Genomic DNA, 25,416 nt, shown 5'->3' with positions numbered 1-25,416 from the left:
TTCATTGCTGTCCTGTGTAAAAGGAGTTGAGATTCAGTTAAGTTTGTATAAGTGATTATACAGCCAGGCTCCTGCACTCTTCCCCCAGCTTTTGCATCACACATGCCATGCCCCAGATCAGGCACCTGGACAAGCTTAGACCATCACAGAAGAGTGAGTGCTGTATAAAGTAGGGCCTAGGGTGTTGTGTAAAGCTTGCAAAGCATTCAAGCTAAAACACAATACACACAAAAGGCCCTAGCTCTTGTATTACGTAGCTGACCCATAAGGGAGATGTGATACAGCTGAGGGGGTCTCACTTATTACTCAGGTTCTTCATTCAAAGGCTTGCACTTCACATAATGTACATTGGCCACATGCCTAGAGACAGCGGCTCTTCTAATGTTCAAAACAGAAACCGGCAAGTTTCTTATTAAAGTATCCCACTTGTTTTTGTCAAGGAATTTTGAAAAGGGAAGGGTGGTGTTGACTCACTTTCCCCCTCACACCCAGCTGATAAGAAAAGTAATGATGCTGCTTCACGTTAACATGGGGAGAGATGACAACATAAGAGTCACAGGGCAAGGCACACTTCCCCATAGATTATGGAAGCTGTTTAGTTCTTAAAATAGAAATGATCTATTAAATTTAAGGTACCAAACACTTTGGCATGAGAGAAAAAAGCAAAACAGGTTCAGCTCCAGCAGTGAGAGGTAAATGCATTGAAGGTAGCAGGCCAGATCCCCAGCTGCTGTGTATCACTAGAATGCCACTGACTCCAGTGGACCTACTCTGAGGCTCTGTCCCACAATGGCCTCTCTCCAAAGAGATGAATGACAGTGCCTACCTGTATCCAGCCTTGGTTTTCCATGTCAGTTAGTGCCCTTCATGTATGTGCCCCTCCTACAGCTTGCCTGCTTTTCCCTGCTAGCTAAATCTCTACTGCACCAGTGGTTTTCCTTGCTTGTCACCTACTGTTCAAATAAGAGCCTGTTCCCCAGACTAAACCACGTTGAATTGTTACTATGCCTGCAAGAAGAGAGAGGGAAGTCAAAATTTACTCAGCCTGTGCTAAGAACAGTGTCATTCCAATGCCCTACTCAATGGCAATTAAGGCATCTTCCTCCAGTTACTGGTGTCAGCTGCTCTGGGAGGCAGCAGTGCCACACTGCGTAGAAGTGAGACTTGGGGACGCTGAACTGGCCTCCCAGTAAGCTCTGCAGATCTACAGCCGCTGAGACGCTGGCCCCTCCTATCTTCACCCCTAGACTATTGTGATCTTTGATTAGGAAACACCCACCCACCCCTTACACGCTGTTGGTCAATTTATATTTTGGGTTACAGTACTTGAGCCCCATCTGCCTCCAGGCCAGCTCCTTGTAGCTCTCTCGATTCCTGTTCATAGAGTGGGCTGTAGGGGAGGGAATGTAGAATGCAGTGATGCGAGAAAGCACAACTACTCCACTACATCACAGGTAAGTTACCTCTTAAGGGCAGGGATGGTCTTTTTGTTCTGCATTTGTACAGCACCTAACACAGTGAGGCCCTGCTCTGTGACCAGGGTTCCTAAGTTCTCTCTGCGTTGTAGCAGTGCTTAATACTGGGAAACCAGTCTTACCCCATCATCTAACAGTGGGTGCTGGAGGCTCTGCTTACAGTGGTTTTATAAGTGTAACTCCACTGACAACAATGGCACAATGCCTGAGTCCCAGCAAAAGGAAGGGAGAGGCAAATCAGGCTCTCTTGGGTTAGCTGCAGTGGTCTGCTATTCTGCAACCAGTCAGCACTGCAGGTTCTCAGCACCTCTGGGAAAAATCAGGCCCCTTAGGAGGGATTTAAACGTCTATCTTTAAAAGCCCCTAAGGGTGGGATTTGTATCCATTACAGATCGTCTCAGACTGCCCGTGCTATGCCTGTACAGATTACACTTCCATACATATTGCTTCCCCTTCCCACCCTTTCATTGGCATAGGTCACACAGCCAGCCCATCTAGTGAAGCAGCCTGCACAGGGTCAGTAATAGGAGATGCTTACCGGTTCTCTTCCAAAGTAACCACCATCTCGTGCTCTGCTGTATTGGAGTCCCTAGGCTTGATAAGCTTGGCAGCCAAAAACCCTAAGCCAAGGAAGATGTGGCCAGATGGTTAATTTGTTGCCCATTATTCCTAATCATGTTAATTACAGTAGTGCCTAAGGATGGACCAAGAATGGGGCCCACATGGGGCTAGGTGCTGAACATTCATGGCATGACAGTTCAGTGTTGTAGCAGGAGCTGAACGTGGTAGCCTCATGGGAACATGGTGAATAGTGCAACAGGCTGCTGTGAGGTTGACACTCCATTCAGTGACTGGCTTGGCAAGGCTGGAGCTCTACATAACGTGCAGGTTCCTCTGGGCATTTGTATCAGTGGCCACAAGGCGCTTCCTCCTGTCTGTGATTCAGGCTTATTTAACCTTTTAATAATAAAAATGTGGTTGTGGAGTCTTGTGTGGTCTTTTAAATGCTCCATTTTTCCATGCACAGGGGTAAGTGAGGCCAGGCCACCACCCAGAATGCAAATGATGAAGTTGGGCCTCACACATTAGCAAAACCTGCTTCCAGGGTGCTGCCCTGCCTCCCCTGGCTTTAGCAGGTCAGAGGCATGCAAGGGCTTCAGTGCTCATGTGCTGTGGGGATGGAGCGGGAGGAAGACTGGACCAAACAGCGATGCCCATTATAAGAGAAGAATTATTACTTTTGGAGCAGCTGCAGCACATTAGTAGAACCAGATGGTACTGAGACATTTGGCACAGTCCCTCTGTCGGCGTGACAACCGTGAGCTTGGATTTGGCCAACTTCTAGGGCATAAAAATGTACTTTTCAGCCACACTAAGGGGTCAGTCAAAAGACCCTTGAGCCCAATGTAAAGACTCCTATTGACTGCAGTAGATTTTGAGTCAGGCCGCAGATGAGAAAGAAAATAAACTTCCTAAAGAAGTAAATAAATTGCCACAGGAAAAGCGAGTTGGGCTTGTGCCCACCCAGTGTGGTTCGGAGCGGACATGCCTGTCTGCTGGAGGAAGTAGATGGTGAGTCATGCACTAAGTAACCATGCCCATAACACAATTTGATTGACATTGTGTGTGATATCACCACACCACTGCACTGAGAGAGATGATAAACTTCCTGAAGGGAGAGGGAATTGGGTTTTTAAATGAGGAATTTATACTGTTAACACAGTAAATAAAAGGTGAGTATCCAAGTAGGGAGAAGCTGAGATAATTTTCCTAGAGACCTCGGAGAAGTGGCAAAGGACTACAGTAGAATTGCTTTCCCCTTACATCCATTTCCCCTGCTGTCTCTACAAGAACCTGGGGCATGCTGAGAGATGTGGGGAAGGGCTGGTTTTGTCGCTCGAGGTGGATACGTGCAGAAGGAAATTGGGAAACATCTGGAGGGAATTTAAAATATTAGGATTCAAATCACCTAAAGGCAGAGCCTGCTTTATGCACACAGCTCACCACTGCCATGTACCCAGGGGGTTGTTTACAGCAGCACAAAGTGGGTGCAGATCAGAAGGGAAGAGTGCATCATCTGTTCCCTCTCCACCCACATGTTCAGCACCAGACTCAACAGTAGCCCTGGGCAGCCCTCTAGCAAGACGGCTTTGATACGAGAGCAGCTGTCCTGTTCGTTCTGAGACAACTTCCATGCACCTTTGCAGCCTGAAGCATTTGGCTTTCTAAACTAGCAGGGCTGCCATATAATTATGGTTGAAGTGGCACCGCACCATTTTCCCCTCCGGATAACAAGCATTCACGCTAAGTCAAAACAATCTGCGGCTTTCATGCCCTAAAATAATTCAAAACAGAGTGCAACAGCTGCTTCAGCCACAGGAGGGAGGCAGAGGCTGCCAAAGACGCCGCATGTGACTCTCAGCTAACCGTTTGTGCGCTCTGAGCCGTTATTCTAGGGCAGTGGTTCCTAAACTTTAACTACCTGCGAACTCTTTGCACTAAAATGTCAAGTCTCATGAACCCCCTCCTAAAAATGAATATTTCCAGGCGTTTTCTCCCTTACCTCAGCATGAACTATAAAAGCCGTGATCTTGGAAATATAAAATTTGTTTTTATAACAGGCTTATTACACACTATTAATTACTATTTATCATTACAGTATTTTTATTACATTATGAAAACAGCAACACTCTTCCAAGATCTCACTTGATTAAGCCTGTTACAAGACAAGGCGCCAGTAGAAAAAAAAAGAGGTGCAGGGGTAAAGCCCTCCCCACCCCTCAGGGCCTGGGGGGGGGGCAATGCTAGAAAAGGGGGGGGCCTCCAGAAAAAAAAGTGGGACCCGCAGTGGGGTGCACCAACGTGGGAGAGCACGTGATCCTCGTCGCCCCCCCATACTGGTGCCTCTCGCTCCTAAGGAGTATCAGAGGTGCAACGGCATGAAGGGATTTAAGAAGCCAACTCAAGAGTTCCTCCTACACAAGCACTCAGGTCTTGAGCTGTCCAGGCAAACAATGCATGTTACAACAAAGCTTAAACTTATTCTTCATAATAAATTTAAAAACCCCAGCAGCCTATTTAATTTTAAAAACAGCAAAAAATATCCACCTCCCTTTCCATTTCTTATAAGAAGTCTTAAGTTTAAATCTCCTGGTAGACATGCTTACTTTGATCTGCTTAGCTCTTGGAAGTCCAGAGGCTCCAGGCTGCTGGCTCCATGCTGCCTGGGGTCCCTGGGGACAGCTCTGTCTGCCATTAGGGAATTCCCCCCCCCCCCCCCGAGAACCCTCTGTAACCTTTTGCGACCCACTGTTCTAGGGCCAGGGGATGTGGAACATGGCAATCGGTGGTGTGACTGCAGCACAGGTAGGCATGACCAGGCTGACTCTTGATTACTGCTAGGGCTAGCGACACTGGCTCAAAGATGCAATGGTGTGGGCTGTACAAGTGTGCCCAGACCCTGGCACTTTAGCCCACACCTCCGCATCGTCGCTACTAGTCTTAGCGTGCTAGCTAGAGTAACGCTCCCGTGGGCGCGACTACCTGAGCTACAATCACTCTGATTGCCCAGTGGACAGACCCGCAGTCCTGCACACCCTCATGCAGCTGACCAGTCCTGAGGAGGAGGGAGGGAAACGGGACATTTCATCAGAGAAGGATTGCAGGATCCGGCTCAACGCTGGTAGCTTGTTTAGCAATGGTGTGAGAGTGCTGTTAATACGCTGATGCTCAGAGAGGTTAAGCTGCTGGATGAGTGCCCCTGCTTTTCCATGCTTCCCATCACATCACAGTGATAATGGAGCCAGAGTGCACAGCAGGCTTACAGCAGGGTCTCTGGCTCCTAGAATAGGGGGCCAAGGCCATAGGCAGCACACATCAGCCCCGCTGCCCCCAGTGGGAACAGCAGAAGGGAGCGAATAGCGCTGAGCGGCTAGATTAGCTTTACTGTGGCGCGTCTGCACTGGGGAACTGGCAGGGCAGGTGCCAGCAGGGGCATCCCGGGCCATGCAGCTCACTACAGCCACGTTGGCAGGGAGCTGGGTGCAAAGCTGTGGAGGACTCTGAGCAGACACAGAGGCACTGGACCTTCATGGAGCTGGCCCTGACCCTGGCAGCATTCGTGGGCCAGAGTCCTGAGAGCAGGGGACCCTCCTGGAGTTTCCTGGCCCCTCTTCCAGTAGGCCCCATATGGTTACAGTCCAACCCTATGAAACACTGCCAGCTTGTCCTGATAATTCCCTGTTCTCAGCCAGAAGTGCAGAGGTGACACTTCACTAAAACACTTCAGCAGGTGCAAGGCCTGGTGAAGTCAATGGGGTTTATTTAAGCATGTGCTTCTTGGTGGGCTTTTCAAAAGAGCACATCCCCTTGGCAATCATCGGGCTTTGTACTCCTACGTCACTTAGGTGCTTCTCAAAAGTCACAGCCCAGCTGCTTCACTGAATCAGGGCCATTAAACTCTTGAGCCAAAGAACAGGCCTCTGAGCTCCACTCAAGAAAGCAAGGCAGTTTAATTCAGGAGTTAATATCTAACGCATCTCTGTGCAGATACCGGAGGCTCACTAGTTCTGCATTTCCCTGCTGTCGAGTTACACGAACGTAGGTCTTTTCAGAATATCATGCCATTCAGACTAGCTGGGCCAGAACTGCCCTGCCCAAGAGGCACAGAACTGGTTTCCACATGCAAACCACAGAACTCTACTACTGCGCCTGCTAACCACTAAATTTAATTCTGCCTTCCTTACAGTGAAAATTAACGTCTGGCTTGAGTATACTTATTTTTACATATTAAAAACTCTGTTCTCTGTCACCCAAGAGCAGAAACACCTGAGGTAACACACTTTTGTAAGGAAAAAGCATTTGTAGAATTCTTAAGAATTTTGGGCATTGCCAATTTCTCCAATCCGGGCATATGGTACATTGCCTCATAAGTGGACTGAGGGGGATTTTCATATAGATTTAATAAAACAATGTGTTTAAGTGATTAAATATTCAATTTTAACACACAATGCTTCACCTGCCACCCCCTCCAACAAAATTATACAATCCTGAAAAATAGTGCCGTGAAAGGAACAACCTGAGGGAAATAGCCACAGCGATGGATGCTTTTCCAGTCTGTTTTGGCCTGGGATTTGCAAAGGTGTTTAGGAGAATTAGGTGCCCAATTCCCAGTGTCCCTAACTCCCTTAGGTTCCTCCAACAGTTCCAGCCATTGTAGCCTAAAGTTTAGCTGCTCAGCGAGGCACCCCCGTAACTGCCCTGTTTTTCAGAAAGAGCTGAGTGCCCCCAGTTCCCAATGGTCTCTGGTTGGAGTTGCTGGCTGCTCTGAACCTTTGAAAAATCAGGCCACTGAGTAGTTTCAATAATAAAAAAATTTAGCTCATTTTTAGCGTTTTTCATCAGTAGAGCTTAAGGAACTGAACCCATCTCTCCTGAGGTTTTTAAGACCCCATCTTTGAAAGGCATAAAAGGTGCAGACTAAAAAAGCCTGAATCATATTGCTGCAGAAGGACTGAAAGAGTCACCCGGATTCCAATAAAGCATTGCTTACCACCAGTATTTTCACACACATGAATGAGCCAGTGTGTAAGAGCTGGGCACAGAGGGACTGGGAGAGCTCAAAGGGGCTGAGTCTATGACTATGTCTACACTTACAGTGACATGTAGAGGACAGACACCACATATCCCCCAGCACCAGTATAAAGAGCAGTGTAGACGCTGAGGCATTGCTTAGGCAAGTAAAGACACATGAGAACCACTGCTCTCAAGCAAGGCCTGCCAAATCTAATTGCAATTTTTTTTTTAAGTTTACTTTTACTTTGCTTTTCACTGTGGTGTGGAGTGACATGCACCCTACATGGTGCTGCCAATGTAGACAAATATGCATTCCTCCTCTGTGCTCTGCGCAGGGCTTGACACCCTCCCAGGGGCATTCTCTCACCACTCTGCTTCTTTAGCTTGTCAATTTGGCTTCTGGACTCCACGTCGCCTTTTCCGGGTTGTTGGGCATTTGTCAAGCTTCCAGCAGCATCGCGAAACAGCAATACATGTTTTTCGGCACCTTCACATCCTCCATCTGTAAAACATTTCCCCAAGGCTCCATCCCCAAATCAGTAAGAGGTCACGGGAAGAGAATGAGGTGGCTAAGAAATCGAGAGAAGCCAATCAATAGAAAAGGTGTCCAAAGGCCCAGTCCCAAAGGCTGTATTGACAGATATGCCGATATGGAATCTGCTCCTACTCAGCCTCGCATTTAAGGGACAATCCACGGCACAGCGAGAGCACATCGTGTTTCTCTCTAGCAACTTCCTTTGGAAGCCTCAACAAGATGCTTTTGGTGGTTCTCAAGACAATTACATCCAGCTATGTAAGGGCTTATCCACACTGGCCAGCTTTGGGAACTCACCCACAGCTGCAGCTCCAATGCTAGCAATGGGAGCGTTCCTGTCGACTGGCCACCAGCATTCTTACCTCTGTCCCAGCGAGGCCTGCTCAGAGAGGGTATGTGTCCAGAAAGAGGGCATTAGTTCCAAAGCAGCTGAGAAGTCTAGGAGAGTAAGGATGGACTGAAGACCTTGAGATGTGGCCCAAGAGTAGGTTATTAGAAACCTCATTTTCAATAGAGAGGAGGAAGGGGAATCCAGATTGGAGCTGGTACAGAGAAACTTGAGTCAATAGCTGTAAACAGCTTGTTCAGTGAGTTTGGAGGGGAAGAGAGAAGGGAAGACGGTAGTTAAGAGAGGCAGATGGGGATGGGAGAGATGCATTTAATAATGGAATAGACAGGATTGCACTTTTATTTGGAGAGACAGGATCCAGAAGGTAGGAAGGTAAGGAGTAACCAGAGGGATGGTTTGAGGAGTAAAGATGAAGGAGGACCAGATGGAATAAAATCCAGGTGGCATGTGGCTGCAATTAGCATCCTGGATCCTTGGCAGCTCTGAAAAAAAAAAAATCAGGACTATAGTGTTTTAAAACCTACGCTTCCTTTTCTCTCAGGTGCCCTGCCTGGAAGAGTCCACCTGGCAGTGGTTTGTCAGCACTGCTGCAGCCCCAGCATAACACTCACCTTTGCCCAGTGCAAAAAGCAAAAGCAAAAAACAACAACTCACAAATGAAAGGACAACTTTTGTTTTTATTGCTACCAGAAGGCTTCCATCAGTACAATGGCTCTGAACACTGTATCTTCCTCAGGGCTGCAGAGAGAGCTAAAGATCCAGGACAGGTCATTCTGAGGAACAGGGATTAAACATTTTAAAAGGACAAGCTTTCAAAGGGTTTTTTTGTTTTTTTAAACTTTTGGTTAAAAATTACATAAACACAAAACTTGGGGTATTTTGTGGCTTATAATTACACACGTTCCAAAACTCAGAACCACAGAACCATCCCAGCACCTAACTGAGCAGCATTGATTTCATGCTAAAATTTACAAACATATCAAAATCAGTTGCAGAATTTACGGGTTGCATTTGACACACGCATTAATTAAACCTTTCGTGAGCACCTACAAGAGAGCCAATTAACTGCAAAAATCCTTGTGTGGATGTAAAAAAACAATATTTTAGTCAAATTGGCCTAATCATTTGACTGACTCCTTTCACTTTTTAAAATCAAAACCACAATCACTTAGTTTCGAATCACAATGACTTCTTATTTGTGTAAGACACTAAACACCGTCAAACCTCTTGCTACCTTACTGCTTTTCTATAGCATGTTCACACTGCTTTGGCTTTTTAAATGTGGGGCAGTTTGCAAACACCATAGGATTGTTTTTCCAAATCTTTTCTTTAAAGCCAGTTTGAAATATTCTTACATTAAAACACCAAAGCAGCTAATGAAATAAAGAAGGATTTTTGGTTGTTAAGGGGAAAAAAACAAATAGATCTGTGGTGAAGGTCAGAGTACAGAGAATCACACACAAGACTTGCAGAGTGTTAAAGGAAGAGCAAACAGGAAGAAGAAATCGGAACAGAAAGACATGGCATGGCTAGAAAACCTGGAACAATGTGAGCTCTTGGACATGGAAGATGGATTATAATACACAGTCGCAGAAAAACGGGAACCAATGACACTAGAAAGAAAAAAAAAATTTTTTTTGCTACTTTTTTTGTTTGTTTTTTGGGTCTTTTGTAGATTTTTTATACTTTTTTTTGTTTTTAAGTGCTTAAATAATAGTTGAACTATAATTAGCCACACAAGGAGGGGGGAAAAAAATCTTCAAAAAGGGTTTTCTTGGCTCTCTTCAGTTCAGCCTGATGAGATACAGCTTCTTTCCTAGCCCCCTCTCGCATACATCATAGCCTGATTTTGCATGATTTAAAAAGTAGCTTTCCTCTGAACGCTTGCGCCGGCGGTAGCTACATCACAGAGACCGGCTGTAAAGGTGGGCAAGGAGAACTGTTGCCCTCTTGCCTCGACACATCGGCGCCACAACCAGACCCTACGTTTTCTAGTGCCACCACCTCTGGAGCACTGTCTTCATTGTAGAGCCGCTTGATTCCATCGTAGAAGTCATCCACCTCCATCTCTTCCACTTTGCGCTTGGCGGAGGCTTGCTTGCAGCCGGTGGGAGCTGGCAGACACTGGTAGAACCCGGCTGTACCTTTGATTGGCACTTCTGGTCGGCCGTTGTCCTTGGAGAATTCTGGCCCTGGGACAGAGGAGGGGTTGAATCTGAACGCTCCTCTGTTACAGGTCAGCAGGGTACGCTTGAGGGGACTGTAGACATATACAGAATTGGGCGGCAGAGCAGACTGCAGAGTGGAAAGGTGACGGGCCACAAGCTCCCGACAGTGGATCAGCTGGGAGCTGTCCATCTAGATTGGAGAAACAGACACGGGCATTGCAAAACAAGGTGAGTCATTGCAATTCTTGCTCTCTACACCTGTCCATTGTCCACATACCTAGCTGCTGCTTGTTTACGTGCTGAATGTGGGGAAGTGATCAGCAGGGGGTGTAGGGGGATTATTCTGCTTAAAGGCCAAGATTTTTCAAGATGGCCCAAGAGATTTGGACACCTGGTTCCCATTCCAATTCATGGGAATTGGGTGTCCAAATCCCTTAAGTGGCTTTGCAAATGTCATCTAAAATGTTTCTCAAAGGCCTGCGTGTTCCTACCTCTTACATATCGGTCTGTATGCAGCAGAAAAAAAATTAACCCTTCCACAAAGCCTTCCTAGTTAGGACATTTAATGTATTTAAGTGTGCTATAACCACTTCCATCTCTGGCGTATCAAGGGAATATTTTCTACTTTCCCTTGCTACACTGGCGGGGAGGAGAAAAGAATGGTCGCATCCTTCTGGTTAGTTTAACCTTTGTGGACAGGCCAGTTGGGCATTCCCTGCTGTAAACAATTTTGATTTGTACATTAGCTCAGGCATTAGGCTCCCTTTATCAAGAGGTGAACATATTAATCGCCAAACAATGCAAAGTATTTGCAGAGATGTCACAAACACCCAACCCCTCAGACTGTCACCTGAGCATCTTTGCAGAACATAAAAACTCTCCCCCCTCCCAAAAAAAAGAGAGAGAGCGAGCGAGAGCGAGAAAACAAAAAATCCCAACCATAAAACCTTGCATCCAAACCTCAGAGGCTAGGAATCTGACAGCTCTTGAGGCCTTAGCCATACCCCTGTACTCACAGACAAAATGCTGTTTTCAATCCTATTTCAGATATAGATCCAGAGCACAGCTCCACTGAAGCTGACACAGTTACAACCAGGTAAAGATCTGTGCCATAAAGTCAGATCAACAATGTCTAGGCTTATTTCCACTTTCTAATCTGGGGGCTCAATTCTACCTTCATGCCCATCTGACACTATGGGGGATATCCTTTGACTTGTACCAGCATAAGCCAGAGAACAACCGGCCCCAGTCTGTCTCTGTGCCATGCAGATATAGCATTAAAAGGTACATGCATCTTGTAACTTGCCTATGACTTGACTCAGCTTTTATTAGATGGGTGTGTTACACTGACTGCAGCAACAACTACTATACTGGTGGCAAAGATTTCCTGCAGCCTAGGGACACAAATCAACTTGAATGAACAAGTAGGTCTATAAAAAGCAACAGAGAGTCCTGTGGCACCTGTAAGACTAACAGATGTCTATGTTCTTCAGTAAGATGGGGAGAGATGGTGTGCAAGAGACATGAAGAGGGAGGAAAAACCGCATGTCCTGCTGAATTTCAATCTATTCAGCTCTCTCCATTAGCTTGATGATTCACTTCCTGGCCTATGGCTAACCCAAGTGATTATCTCTCAATTGCCTGCTGCCATAATAATGGTCACAAGATGCGAGAGCTTTCATAACCACAGCTGGCTGTTTAGTGCAGACCATCAGCTTCTCCTCCTCCTCCTCCTCCTCCTTTCAATGGCTGTCCCAGAAACACAGGACCCTTCTCCTACCCAGAAGGCCAGTTAGCCGGGATGTCCGGAAGACCTCTGCCCAGCCCTCACCTGTGCTTTCTGGAGCAGTTCAATGATGAGCGCGAGCCAGTCAGGAATCAGCTTCTCCAGTTCCAGACTGATGATGGCCAGTGCCAGCATGGACCCCTTGAACTGCAGCAGCTGGTAACAGGCCATGCAGTGCAGTAACTGCTTGGTGAGAACAGCCACGTGCTGAGATGGGTTCATCTTGGGCAGGACCGTCAGTAACTGAGGCCTGGTTGACACAGCAACTGCATGGAACTGAGGAAAAGGAGAAGCAAACCAGTCTGTATGTTACTGACAGAGTTTAACACACTGCTTCATAAGCACACACAATGGCACCAGCAGCTATTCGTTCCTGTGCCTTTGAAACAACACAGCCCACTTGAATCCTCAACAGCACACATGGAATGAGATTTCCTCCCCCCGCCCCCAAGGATGTCCCATCCCATGCTCTGCTTCACCCCAGCCAGGCACTGTCCCCCACGGCAGACAGCGCTGAGAGGAGTGGGAAGCCTCATGCTGGGCTGAGATGGGTCTAGGGGATGCACATCCCCTCACTGGCCCTTCAGAGATACCCCAGGAAAGGTGACACAGCTGGGGAAGCCCGGTCCGTGGTGGGGACTGCCTTGTAAGGGGTGGGGGAGCAGGGTCCCAGGGCAGCCGTGGCCAGGAGGAGTTCTGTATAGAGAAGTTCTATAGGTGCAGCACTGCCAGGGAGGGGCACGGAGCCCCTGTACGGATGGTCCTGTCCTCTTCCTGAACTGCAGGCTCAATGGTTCGATTAGACATGAACAAACAGGGCTCTCCCCTGGGATGAAACCATTGAGGAGATATTCTGTGAGGGGAAACAAAGTTTTCTTTGCCACTATCCCCCTGCCATGAGTTTCACCACATGAAAGGGCTCTCTGGTCCCCGTTTTCAATGGGTCAACAAAAATCTGGGTCAGTTAAGGACACATTGAAGCACATTTCACATCCACCAATGAGGTCTCCCCTCCCTCCCCCCTCTCCTTAATTCCTTTGTGCTCTATTGTTGTCTTGCTTTGATCCTGGAGCAAATATACTGGCAATTAACATTTAGGGCCAAGATTTTCAAGAGGGACTAAAGGTTTTGGGTGCAGGTTTTGGGTGCTCAACTAGAGACACAAGGGCAGAACTGGAAGGGACCCTCTGTGTCATCAAGTCCAGTCTTGGGCCACCACAGGCAAACCCATCAGATAATCCTGTTCATAAACCTATCAAGCTCCATCTTAAAACTAGTCGGAGGTTGTTTGCCCCCACTACTCCTTTTGGAAGGCTCTTCCAGGAACACTCTTCTGATAGTTAGAAACTTTCTAATTTCCAGCCAGAATTTATACATGGCCAGTTTATATCTTAAGGGGACCTGATTTTAAGACGATGCGACCTCAGCACATTCTGAAAATCAGGCACTTTTAAGGTGTCTAAAGTTGATCCCCAAAAATCACTAGTCAAGTCTGAAAGTCTTTGCCTAGATTTTTGTTTAGGCCATGTCTATGAACTTATGGCCATATCCTAGAATCCTTACCTACACCAGCAGTAGGGATTTTGCCCGAGTAAAATCTGAGTAAGTCCCTCAAGATTTGGCACATACATTAATGCTAATGAAACGAAAAAAAACAAACAAGAATGCGCACTGGAAAGAATATAACTAGCAACATATTTACAATATGAAGGAAATCCAATGGCGTAGCCATGTGAAGATCCCAGTGCAGTTTATCCAGAATAATCTTCTCCATTCTGCGAATTTCAGCTGGAGAACAGCCGCAAAAGCTGTCTCTGGCCAACACCATCAGTACTGGAATCCTCTGCAGAAACAGACGTTAAAAAACGAAAGAAAAGCAAGAACAATCATCAGTCAGAAAAGCCGTTTCTTTCCTGTCCTGGCAAGTGGCAACCCCCCTGCTCAAGCGACCAAAGAATTAGAGAAGTATACAATTTAAAGTAACTGCGAGGCCTTTAGAGAAAATATTATTACCTCATCTTCCTCAATGGTCTTGGCAGCAAGGAAGAAGCAGCTGATCGCAATACAATTCAAGTACTTTGGACGGGCCTAGGAAACAGAAAAGAAATCGCGGCATGAGTACAATGCAGAAACTGATTTGTGACCACTTGGCTCTAACTCCCTTACCCTGTGAACTCAGGATGCCAAAACAATGCAGACTACACTGCTACTATTGTGAGCCGTGGAAAGGAAAAATCCATACTCCATTACATGAGGCAGGACAGAAGTCAGTCAGCCCCAGCGTCCTAATTGGCATCCAGTGATGCGCATCGCTGGAGAGGAACAGGAGTTTGTTTTTAGTGGGAGCAGTGGTACTTGGAAGGAGAAAAACAGAAGGTTGGCTCCTCCATTGGCATAACTCAGCACAGCTCCACCTACTTCAATGGAGTCAGGCCAATTTCCACCAGCTGTGGATCAGGCCCAGAGAACAACATGGGTTAGATGTCACGCAAGGAAGAAGATAGAGCGGAGGTGCTGACGTTGTATCTAGTCAGAAATGAACACCAAGAGAGAATTATGTTTTACGGCAGTAGCTCTCAAACAATGGTCACTGAGCCCTTTCTGGTGAAATGTTTTGGAGTCAGCAAACTGTGGAGTGCAGGGAGAAGAGGGGACTAGGAGAGACCAAATGGCAAGTGTGAAAAATCAGGACAGGGAGGGTTAATAGTTGTTTATATAAGACAAAGTCCCTAATATTGAGATGGTCCCCAATAATATCGGGACATCTGGTCACCCTAAGAGAACCTCTCTTACAGAGTGACAACAATGAAGAACCCTTGTTATGGGCCCCAATTCTGCAAAAGCACTTATGCATGTGCTTAACTTCAGGCACATAGGCAGTCAATTGAACTCATGAGTGTGCCTGAAGTTAAGCACATGCTTAAGAGTTTTGCTGAATCGGTACCTTAGTGGCTATATTAATATGATTCAGGACTTTGTTTCCCATGCCAGCGAAGCAGGAAGGCGGGAAAGGAAGATGCATCCCTCTATTCTGTACGCACAGAGTACAGTATGCAGTCCTGTGAAAACCAGGAGCAATGTCTGACATCTAGGACAGCACGCTGTGTACAAATTGAGCAGCACTGTTATGGCCTCTCCCCCGTCACTTCCAAACAGCTAGATGACAATTTATCTCACACTATCTGTATTGACAAAAAGGTAAATGCCCTGGTGGGACATGGAACTGAAAGAAGCCACAGGGCAAGGGAGAGATAAGTAAGTAAAAGCCCTGCAGAGAACACAAAATCCATTTTTAACCTAGAGCACTTCCGTGATTAATTCCAGGCGGATTAATTCCAGCCGCCAGAATGGAGCTACAGGGCAGTTCCAAGGCCCGATCCTGCAATCCACCCTCACACAACTAGGTCCCTAAACAGTCAACCTGACTCCTCCCAGCAGGGAGCGAGGGGGAAGGGATGCAGGATCAAGGAGAAACATAGCCTCCAGTAGGTTCCAGTTCCTGTGACACAAAAGAAATCGGTGATCCCCAGGGACTCTGGCTTCTCATGGCAACGCATCGGGAGGTTTGAATTAAATAGCTGTATAAAATAGCTGTTTCAACGTGTCCAGGTACTGCTGACAGGGAGGAGAACAATGTCCTTGAGGGGGAATCTGTGGTTTGTTCTACATGCCCACACAAGGAAATAAGGCAGGGTGAAGTACCCACACCATAGGTGACAGTGCAGGAGGAAGGAGTAGCCTCCACAGGCCCACAAGTGGGGGGAGGCTTGATTCAGCCCCTCTCTCACACAGCGGGACGTAATCTGCACAAGGTAAAGGGCTGGCACCAATCATTTTCCCTTGGTGCAAGTGGGGAAAAACTAGACAGCAGAGAGAAGCTCCTCAAGTTTCCTGGTCTGCTCCAGGGGCATCACAACTACATGCTGCCCCTTAGTTAGGGCCCTGGGTATCTCTCCCCCCCAGCCTCCAGAGCTCTCAGTGAACAACCCCATAATCCACAGCACCTACTGTCACCTGACACTACTTGAGTCAGTTACACTAGTAAACATAGCCAGGACGGAGATAAAATCTATTTATTTCTACTACAAACCTAGGTCCTTTCATGGTAGACAGGCAAACCCTTTCCAATTAATATTAACTTACTAAACTGGAGAGAAGAACCCAAAGCCTTTATCCCACATCGGTCAGCCAGTTCTGTAAGAGACCAACAGCTGACCTCCTGGGAGACCTTATTAACAACTGCCATCTTCAATAGGAAACTGGGTTCTACTCCCATCTTGGCTACAGAGCCACTGCAAGACCTTGGCCAAATCATGAAGGGCCACTGACTTCAACGGGCTTTGATTCAGGCCGACAATCAATTCATGCCTCAGTTTCCTCCATCTATACAATAGGGACAATATTCCCTTGCATTACAGGGGTGCAGCAAGGCTTAGTTAAAGTTGTGAAGTGCTTTGACACCTCTGGATGGAAGGCGCTGGAGAAGAGCGCAGTGGAGCAAGAGGAAAGAATTGGGGATTTGTGAGAAACAGTAAATTTGATTTAGTAGGGTGAAGGCAGATCCCTGCATGCAGAGAATGGAAAAGGGGCTGCTGAAGACAACTCGTAGAAGAGTTTCAATGTGTATTGAAAAATTCCCCCATAAAATACTGCGTTATTTTAGCAGAAATTGTCCCCTGCTCACCCCTCCCGCCCCTGACATCATCTGGGCTCTAAACTAAAGCAGATCATTGGAGTCCTTTTGTGAGACACTATTAAAATACAGTCACACTGCTTTGGCTCCCACCCCACCCCCCTGTGCTCCCTGTTCATTGGCAACTGCCACACAGTTAAACCAAGACTGTAATTATGTTGAGGATTAATTATTTAGTGCAGTGATCTACAGCAAAAGCCACTGCTGGTATGTGAATGACCCAGAGCATGGCTGGGCAACAGGACAGGGCACGAACATTTGGAACTATTTCAAGGCACATTCGAGTTCAAGGGATGCTATTCTCTGTCTTTAGTATAAAAATCCCAGGCTGTGGATAAAATTCTCCTTTCACGCTACTGTACATCGGGAGTAACCCCAAGTCAATGGAGTTACCCTGTTGTAAATCTGGTTTAAATGCAGGGAGAATAAGGCCCAGTTTATTTGCAGTAGGGAGGGGAAAAGCACATGTTTAAATGATCAGTGCTATACTGGGAGGGGGAGGGGAGGAGAAGAGGGGGATTCACCATTTTAACTAAAACTCCGCCCCAAACTGCTTAAGTGTTTTCTATTGTCACCACTCCTTGAAGTACAGAATGGAGTTTCTTTGAGTCCTAATCTATGCGCTTCGTTTCACAGTAGCAGCCTCTATAGAGCAGTCAGGGGCTTTGACTGCTACAGAAATACTGAAACCACAACATTTTCCTAAGGGCATTAGCTATTTAGGGGGGTTCAATAATGCATTTTCTATCCATTCAACATGTGACCCAGTCACTGAGATGTCAAAACTGTTAGGTCACGATATCTTTTAAAAAACCAAAACTTTTCAGTGTCTTGCAGTTTAAGCACCATCAATATTTCACCATATAAAAGACATAGGGTATGTCCACACAGCCGACGTTAAAGTGCTGCCGCTGTGTAGTCGCGGCTCTGGCGCTGGGAGACAGCTCTCCAGCACTCTAATAAAACCACCTCTGCGATGGAATAGCACCCCACACTGAAGCACTGTCTACACTGCCACTTTACAGCACTGAAACTTGCAGCGCTCGGGGGGGGTGGGGGGGGCTTCCCACTCACCCCAAGCGAATAAAGTTTCAGTGCTTTAAGTGGCAGTGTAGACAAGGCCTTACTGGAAGATCCAATTTGTATTTTAGTTAGGCAAGCTATGTTAATGATGTAACCATGGGGGTAAAGATTTAAACTCCTCTCTATATATTGCAGACTTCTATTTTAGCAATGTTTGTAACGGGATTAAAAACTCACAAGCAGAGGAGACTGCCCACTTATTGAGAACTGAGCTTAACAGAGCAAACGGGATAAAGGATTAGATTAGCCAAAGGCAAGACCACTGGTTTCTAGAACTCAAGGCCAGGGGGACATATTTCTCCACTGCCCTGCACCTCGTGCAGCGCACTACCCATTTCGATTCGATGGCATTTTAGACCTGTTTTGCAAGCGGCAAGCGATTGCACCACAGTTGGGCAGGACAGCACAGACTCGGGGGCCGTGAGTCATGGTACCATGTATGCCCCAAAGGCTTATTTTTAAAATATTTTAATCAGTTTTGTGGAATTTTATTTCTTAAACCACAGTGTTCACTGTACTCTTATGGGCACACTCACAGCTCCACTCCAACAGACAATACGGCAGGCCTGTTTGGCCTGCCACTCCTCCCTTTATGGCCTTCACCGAGAAGCTCCTGGATTTCTTTATTATTATTATTAATATTACTGCATCACCCTTGGAGCCCTAGTTGTGGGCCAGGACCCCATTGTATTAGGTGCCATCTTTTGCCCTACCATCTTCATAGCACCCTCCCTCCCAGACCCACCCCTTTATGCTTGGCCCATTGACCTCAAATCAGGCTCCTGGCAGTGAAGGTGTCCACACTTCCCTCCCTGTCTCCTACCTGTGTCACCCTGCTCCTGAAGCTCTTTCCACCATACTGCTTTTTTTCCCCGCCTTCCCGAACATTCTTCTGTCACCTCATACTCCAGGAATTATGTTGGGGTGGTTCTCTAGCCTGTGTTGTACAGGATGTCAGACTAAACCATCACAATGCTGCCTCAGAATCTATTAATCTGTTCCTTGTCATGCTTCTGGCTAATCCACGGCCACCCTACTACTCCTACATCCCTAGCCCCTGGGCAACAGCAATTCCAGGTGGCACAAACAAGACAAACTCAGCCCTACCCAATGTCTGAGTTAAAATATTATAGAAACACAGACCCTCCGTGTCATTCCATACGACATATGAGTATGGAAAGGGCTTATCACGAAAGCTGCTGCATTTCAGAATCTAATTAGTTTAATAAGATTTTTTTGTATATTTTAAACAAGAGGATGCATTCAGATTTCTATGTAGATTCTCCCCCCCCCCCTCCACCTTCCCAGGGCAATATTTGGATACAGCTTGGAAGACAAATGCCTAGGTGAGGCTAACTCAACTTTCAAACAAGGTTAACAGAGACAGCATGAACATGGACAGCTTCTAGAGAGGCGGAGTGATTATCTCCTCTCTTTGGTTAAACTGAGAAGCTGCAGCGTGTCAATGGAAGCTGGCAGAACAGGGAAGAGAGCAGGTATTCCTGACATTGATACGCACTGGGCCAGATTCTCAGCTGAGGTAAGCTGGCATGTCTCCACTGCAGTCAATGCAACTATGTTGATTTACATCAGATGAATATCTTGGCTACTAACTAAAAAATGAAACTGGTCCAGAAAGCCATCGGAGACCAGGCCCATTGTGCTCTCATGATAATAGGGGGTTTCCACAGACCTAGCTGCACTGTTCAGGCACACAGTTAGGAAGGGATATACTGAAGACATTAATCTCATTCAGCATCTGAAATCTCAGGCATCATGCAGTGTGTAAACTGGAAGTACACTCTCATACAATGAGCCTGCTTGGATTTGGCCCAGCAGTAAGGAGAGTCACTTCCAAAGCCATGGGCTGGTGGTATAAATCCACTGGAAGATACAGATCCTGAAATTATTTACCTTTACTGTGGCTAAAAACCGGTCCAAGAGACTGACGGCCAGAGCAAGTGTTTCTGGATAAAGGTGGAACTGGTACTTCAGTTTGGCCAGCCACTGAATCACCTCATCCCGCTGTGCTGGAGAAATGGCTACATCCTGTTGAAGAAAAAAAACACAACAGGCTGTACTCACACCCGGAACCTGAAGGCTGAGTGAACTGAGAGAAGGCAAAACATTAACATATGCAGAAACAAAGCCCTCTGTGGCTGTTCGAGGGAAGGGGGACCAGGTGGATGCTTTTAACACAGCCTGAAGCCACTTTCTATGTCTGCACCTGGAATTCTTAGTGATCATATTGACGTCTCCTTACCTGATTTGTGGGTGCACCCACAGAGGTAGAAGTCTAGCAGGCTGAAGCTGCAGCATGCACTAGGATAGACTTTTAAAATGTAGCCCCATAACACTGTTTTCTAAACAAAAGATGTATGAAAATTGAAAAGCTCCAATCTGACAGTGTTATGGCTGAAAAGGCTACTAGGTGATGCTAGTCTCATGTTTAACAAAAAATAGTACATAAAGAAAAATGTACTATCCAAGTGAAGATGCAAGTCCACAAATATGAAACCTATTCTTTATGGTAACCACAGGCCACATCCTGTCTAGTACTGAGCCCCCTCTGCTCCGACCGGAGTCAGTAGAAATCAAGAGCATTCAGCAACTTGCGGGATCAAGCCCTCGACCTTTATCCCAGCTGACCTATGAGAGACACCTATGCCTGCAGTGATCCCTTCAACTACAACAGGGGTCCCCTCATAAGGAGCTTAGGATTCAGACCTATTTAATATTTCCACCACCAACCATAAGCTCTGTACCATCTTGTTTGTGGGGCTTGTGGTTTTAATGTGTTTAGGGAACAGCCTTTAGTGACCGATCTAAACAGTAACGCCTCCCCTAGCCTAGTTTAGGCTTAAACAAAGAAAGCCCAAAACAGAACAAACACAACCTTCTGTGTGCCACTGAAATGTGATTTGGACGCTCAAGAGACCCACTGGGCAGCTCCCACCGTGAAAGAGAAGACAAAGTGTGCTCCCGTGAAAGTCACTGAAGTTCCATCAACTTGAACAGAACATAGTCAAAGCCTGATTTTCTGAAAACCTCACATCTAAAAAAGGAGGAGACCATGACCTCTGAAACATATTCATTTCCTATTATCTGTACTGTTTATTATCTGAAATAAATTAGATCTCCTCCTTTCCAGGCAGATGACAGCTTTGACTGCAACTAAAAAGAACGATTATTGCTCAGCCTCGTTGGATGTGTCTCAGGATAGCTAGAATAACTATGTAATTCATAGTTGTGTTCTTGTTGCAACAGTAGTTCCTTGGGAACTGTCAGATACTCCTGGCCTTATTTTAAAATATGCTCTGGAGAGTTGATATTCTGCTGTATCCTGTGCTGGCAGAAGGGATGAATTTTATGACCAAGTTGGTCTTTTCCATCTCTAATTATTAAGACCCTGGTATTTTACATCCTACAGTATCTAAGCAAGCGCAGGATTTGGGAACATGTCAGGTGTAATTATCTCATGGGTGGAGGGGCGAGAGGACCACTTGGAAGGGCATTTTAAGGCTTAGCAAGTAAGTCTCCGCCTTTGAGTGAACTTGCCAAATACTGCGCTGTGTGGGTAAAAAACCTATTAAGAGATAAATTCCTTGCCATCCCTGATCATGTGATCCTGGAAAACCTGAAATACTCTATGTCTTTTGGCTGCAGGGGTGAAGCACCAACCTCTTGGGCATCAGCCATCTACAGTTCACTGTGTTCATACCGCAAGAGGAGATCGACCACAGCATTAACCCGTAGATCTCTGGTGTTTTCCCAGACCACCAGCTAACTGAAGGCATTAGGTAAATATATGGCCACAAGGTATAATAATCCACTCCCGTAATATTTATTCTAATATACATTGCCCTAAATAACATCTGGCAGATGCCCTAAGAATCAATGCAGTCTTATTTTTACCCTAACCACAGCAGGTGTTATAAGGTACGTGCATGCTGTTTCTCCGTGCCCCCACCCCCGCAAAATCTACTTCTCCAAATTCAAACCAATCAATAGTAGGGCCTGATTTTCAGAGGCACTGAATATGCACAGATCCCAACCGTCTGAGACCCTGAACCCAGGATGAGAGGGGCAGCTGGACAGTCATTTATATATCAGTTTGTGCAACAGATTGCAAGCAGTGTCTGGACTTCTGGAAAGGGAATCAGCAGAGTGTGGCATCCAACTGCAGTACTGAACCTCCCAGGCCAAGTTTACTTGCCCAGAGGTGATCCAGCAGTTGTGCTCATGCATATGAAATTCTCATCACTGGATTAAACAGGTTAAACAAATACCTGTCAGGGATGGTCTAGGTTCACTTGGTTCTGCCTCAGCACAGGGGGCTGGACTAGATGAGCTTTTAAGGTCCCTTCCGGCCCAGTATTTCTACAATTCTGTAGTTCCAGTGGTCTGGACAACTGGTCCACCATCTAAGTTCTGGGGGGTGAATTTTCTTTCCCCCGTCTATCCAAGATACCCAGAGAGAATTGTCAGCGGATCAAGGAGGAGCTTTGCATTAAGCAAGGGGTCCATGAAGAGGGGTATGAGCACATCTGTGAGGTAGGGAAGCACTCTCATCAACACGAGGCAGGTAGCAATAGCGCTCAGGAGTGCTAAGCCCCAACCCCAGGGCTCTTTCCTTAGTCCACACAGGCTCCTGGAGCCAGCACTCTCACAACGTTGTAACTTCCCTGTGTTTGTCAAGTTTTCTGCACTTTCTGAGTGAGAGTTTCAAAGAGCAACAAATGGAGTTAGACAGCTGATTCCCACTGAAAGTCTGCCGGGGGGGGGAGGGGGGTGAGGGGTGGGCGGGAGCCCTTACAAGTCTGGATCGAACTAGAGCACTCTGAAGCACTCCTGACCTAACCACTGATCAATCGAAAATCGTACGGCATGTGGGTGAGGGAAAAACTCAGCACTCTTAACTTACGAGGTACTGATCCAATTGCCTGCAAGCCTGGCTCCAGTTTTTTCAAAGATATCACTAACACACAAACAAGCCCAGTCTCAACAAAACGGATTAAGCCACTGGAACTAGGCACGCACACAATTTTGCTAGCAGCAAATGGAATGGGGGAGGGTTTTTTTGTTTGTTTTTAAATTCAACATACACTTACTGAACTCAAAAAAGTCTCAAAACACATTTCACTGAAGATTTCAGCAAACCAAATTACCTCTGGCACCTCCCCAAGAATGGAAAACATCAGCCGCAAAAGAGCTTGTTGGCTAAAGTCACAAGCAACAGAAAATGAGGGTTTATGGCTGAAGTTACATATCAACCTTAACTACAGTAGTCACAGGCACTACCATTAAAACATTCTGTTCTGCTCATATGGGGAGCCTCATTTCCTCTTCTGCAATATTTACAGTTGGTTTGCTTAACGTTTGGGGGCATGTGGCTGTTCCCACTTCAATTCTGGTCATTGCAACTTGCTGAGCTAGAAGGGAAGCAGCCATCAGGTGTGCTTTTTCTACCATGAAGGTGTCCTTGCGAGCCCTGCAGCCCTCAGTGCTGCTGCCAATGTGGTTTCAAAATGTGGAATCGAATGATGGCTGCCAGGGCGCTGTGGCACAAGGGAGCGAACAGCTTGCACAAACAAAACACCACACTACTCTGAGTTGTTGTGGGTTGCTTTCCTTTTCAGCAGAAGACGGAAGGAGAAAGGAGAAAAACAATTCAAAAATAAAATAAAAACAAACACCCACCACTGATGCAATAACTAATTTAGAGATCTGTTCTAGTAACCAACAAGACCTTTGAAAGGGATTAATGTATCTGATGTAACACTGTCTATTCAATACACCATTTCCTTTTTAAAAAAAAAAGTTAATTTAGTACAAAGAATCGGGGACCAGCTTTCTGCCTTAGGCCTGCCCTACATGGTTTTTGTACTGATTTAACTATTTCACTTGGGGGGGGGGAAGGCAGTGATATTTTTACTGAAACAGTTAAATTGATACATACCAATATACTACAAACCACTATATCACATTTATACCAGTATCACTGTCGATGCTGGGGTTGTACTGATTTGACTATTCCAGTTTCAAATGGATACAGTTAAGGGGTGCCCAACCTACAGCCCGCAGGCCATACACGACCTACCACCATATGTCATAAAGCTCAGCTCAAATCCAGAACTCAGTTAACGGCCGATTCATTACTGTTTTGTCATATTTATATCACTATGTAAATAAACAATACTGTACGTAGGTTGTTTCTAGCTAAATACAAAAGAAATAGACTCATAGATTCTAGGACTGGAAGGGACCTCGAGAGGTCATCGAGTCCAGTCCCCTGCCCTCACGGCAGGACCAAATACTGTCTAGACCATCCCTAACATACATTTATCTAACCTACTCTTAAATATCTCCAGAGATGGAGATTCCACAACTTCCCTAGGCAATCTATTCCAGTGTTTAACTACCCTGACAGTTAGGAACTTTGTCCTAATGTCCAACCTAAATCTCCCTTGCTGCAATTTAAGCCCATTGCTTCTTGTTCTATCATTGGAGGCTAAGGTGAACAAGTTTTCTCCCTCCTCCTGATGACACCCTTTTAGATACCTGAAAACTGCTATCATGTCCCCTCTCAGTCTTCTCTTTTCCAAACTAAACAAACCCAATTCCTTCAGCCTTCCTTCATAGGTCATGTTCTTAAGACCTTTAATCATTCTTGTTGCTCTTCTCTGGACCCTCTCCAATTTCTCCTCATCTTTCTTGAAATGCAGTGCCCAGAACTGGACACAATACTCCAGTTGAGGCCTAACCAGCGCAGAGTAAAGCGGAAGAAATAAGCTGAACTTAAAATATAAATCAATACGGGTGACTTTAAATTTTACTAAACTGTGCAATATCTGTTTGTCCCACACAAGGTAATAAGTGTCATAAGGGTGAGCACCACTGAACTGAATGTAGACTAGCCCTTTGGATACCTCTCCACATGGGTGGTGCATATTGTAGGCTGGGGGAGATTGCCTACCTGAACAGCCCATCATGATCCTGCCCACACTCTACCTGGAAGGTCCCCTCCTGCTTGTCCCAGGCAGACTGGCTGCTCCTTTTCAGGGAAGCGTACTGCGGTGGCCACGACCGGCCTGGGGTGCCTGGGGCCGCCCAGTGCTGGGGGGCAGGGTGCTGGGGCCAGGCCGCCCTGGGATGGAGGGGCTGCCAGCATTGCCTTCTCTGTGCTTTGGGGAGGGGGGCTAGGGAGGCCTGCCAGCGCTTGGGGCAGAGGGGGAGCTGGCCAACCAGCACTTGGGGGGCTAGCCTCCCCGAGCCAGCAGGCCACCTGCTTCCCATGCCGCCCCACAGGCAGTGGCCAGAATCACCCATAACAGAAGCCATCTTCAGAAGAACTCAGCTCAAATTCAAAACTCAATTAACCTACCAGCCCAACAGCTGACAAGGTCGGAACACGCTGAGCCACCTAGACACCAGAACCACGTCTGAGACTCCGCCGCAGAAGCAGCTGCACTGCTGACAGGAAACTTACTTTTAAACTCATGCGTTTTGCTGAATACTTCCATTCTGCTACTCTGTTTTGTTTATTTAGGCCCCGATCTTGCAAAAACTTTGCATGAGCTTAACTTTACAATGAACTCAAAAGATCCATTCACTGGGCATAAAGCAAAACACACGTTTAAGTCTTTGCAAGATCTTTGGAGCTGGGAATATTTCTTATTATGTGTATGTATAGCATCAAGCACAAATGGGGCCCTGATCTCGGTTGAGACCAATGTGCACTTCTGTAATACAA

The 25,416-nt window shown here is 46.4% G+C and overlaps 1 protein-coding gene across 2 annotated transcripts in view; it reads right to left on the bottom strand.

Moving 5' to 3' along the window:
• Positions 1-8,590: 8,590 nt before the first annotated feature.
• Positions 8,591-25,416, bottom strand: part of CCNI (cyclin I) — a 52,806-nt gene continuing 35,980 nt past the window's right edge. For both annotated transcript variants that reach the window (XM_030565148.1, XM_030565147.1), the window contains 5 exons: positions 19,578-19,712; positions 13,901-13,975; positions 13,590-13,730; positions 11,933-12,163; positions 8,591-10,291 (listed from right to left, as the gene is read on the bottom strand). In XM_030565148.1, coding sequence (XP_030421008.1) covers positions 9,833-10,291; positions 11,933-12,163; positions 13,590-13,730; positions 13,901-13,975; positions 19,578-19,712 — 1,041 coding nt within the window. In that variant the 3' untranslated portion in view covers positions 8,591-9,832. The remainder of the gene's footprint in view (positions 10,292-11,932; positions 12,164-13,589; positions 13,731-13,900; positions 13,976-19,577; positions 19,713-25,416) is intronic.

The sequence above is a fragment of the Gopherus evgoodei genome, chromosome 5 (assembly GCF_007399415.2).
Source record: "Gopherus evgoodei ecotype Sinaloan lineage chromosome 5, rGopEvg1_v1.p, whole genome shotgun sequence".
Lineage (NCBI taxonomy): Eukaryota > Metazoa > Chordata > Testudines > Testudinidae > Gopherus > Gopherus evgoodei.
The sequence above is the reverse complement of the archived record's forward strand: the minus strand, read 5'-3'. Positions and strand labels throughout refer to the sequence as shown.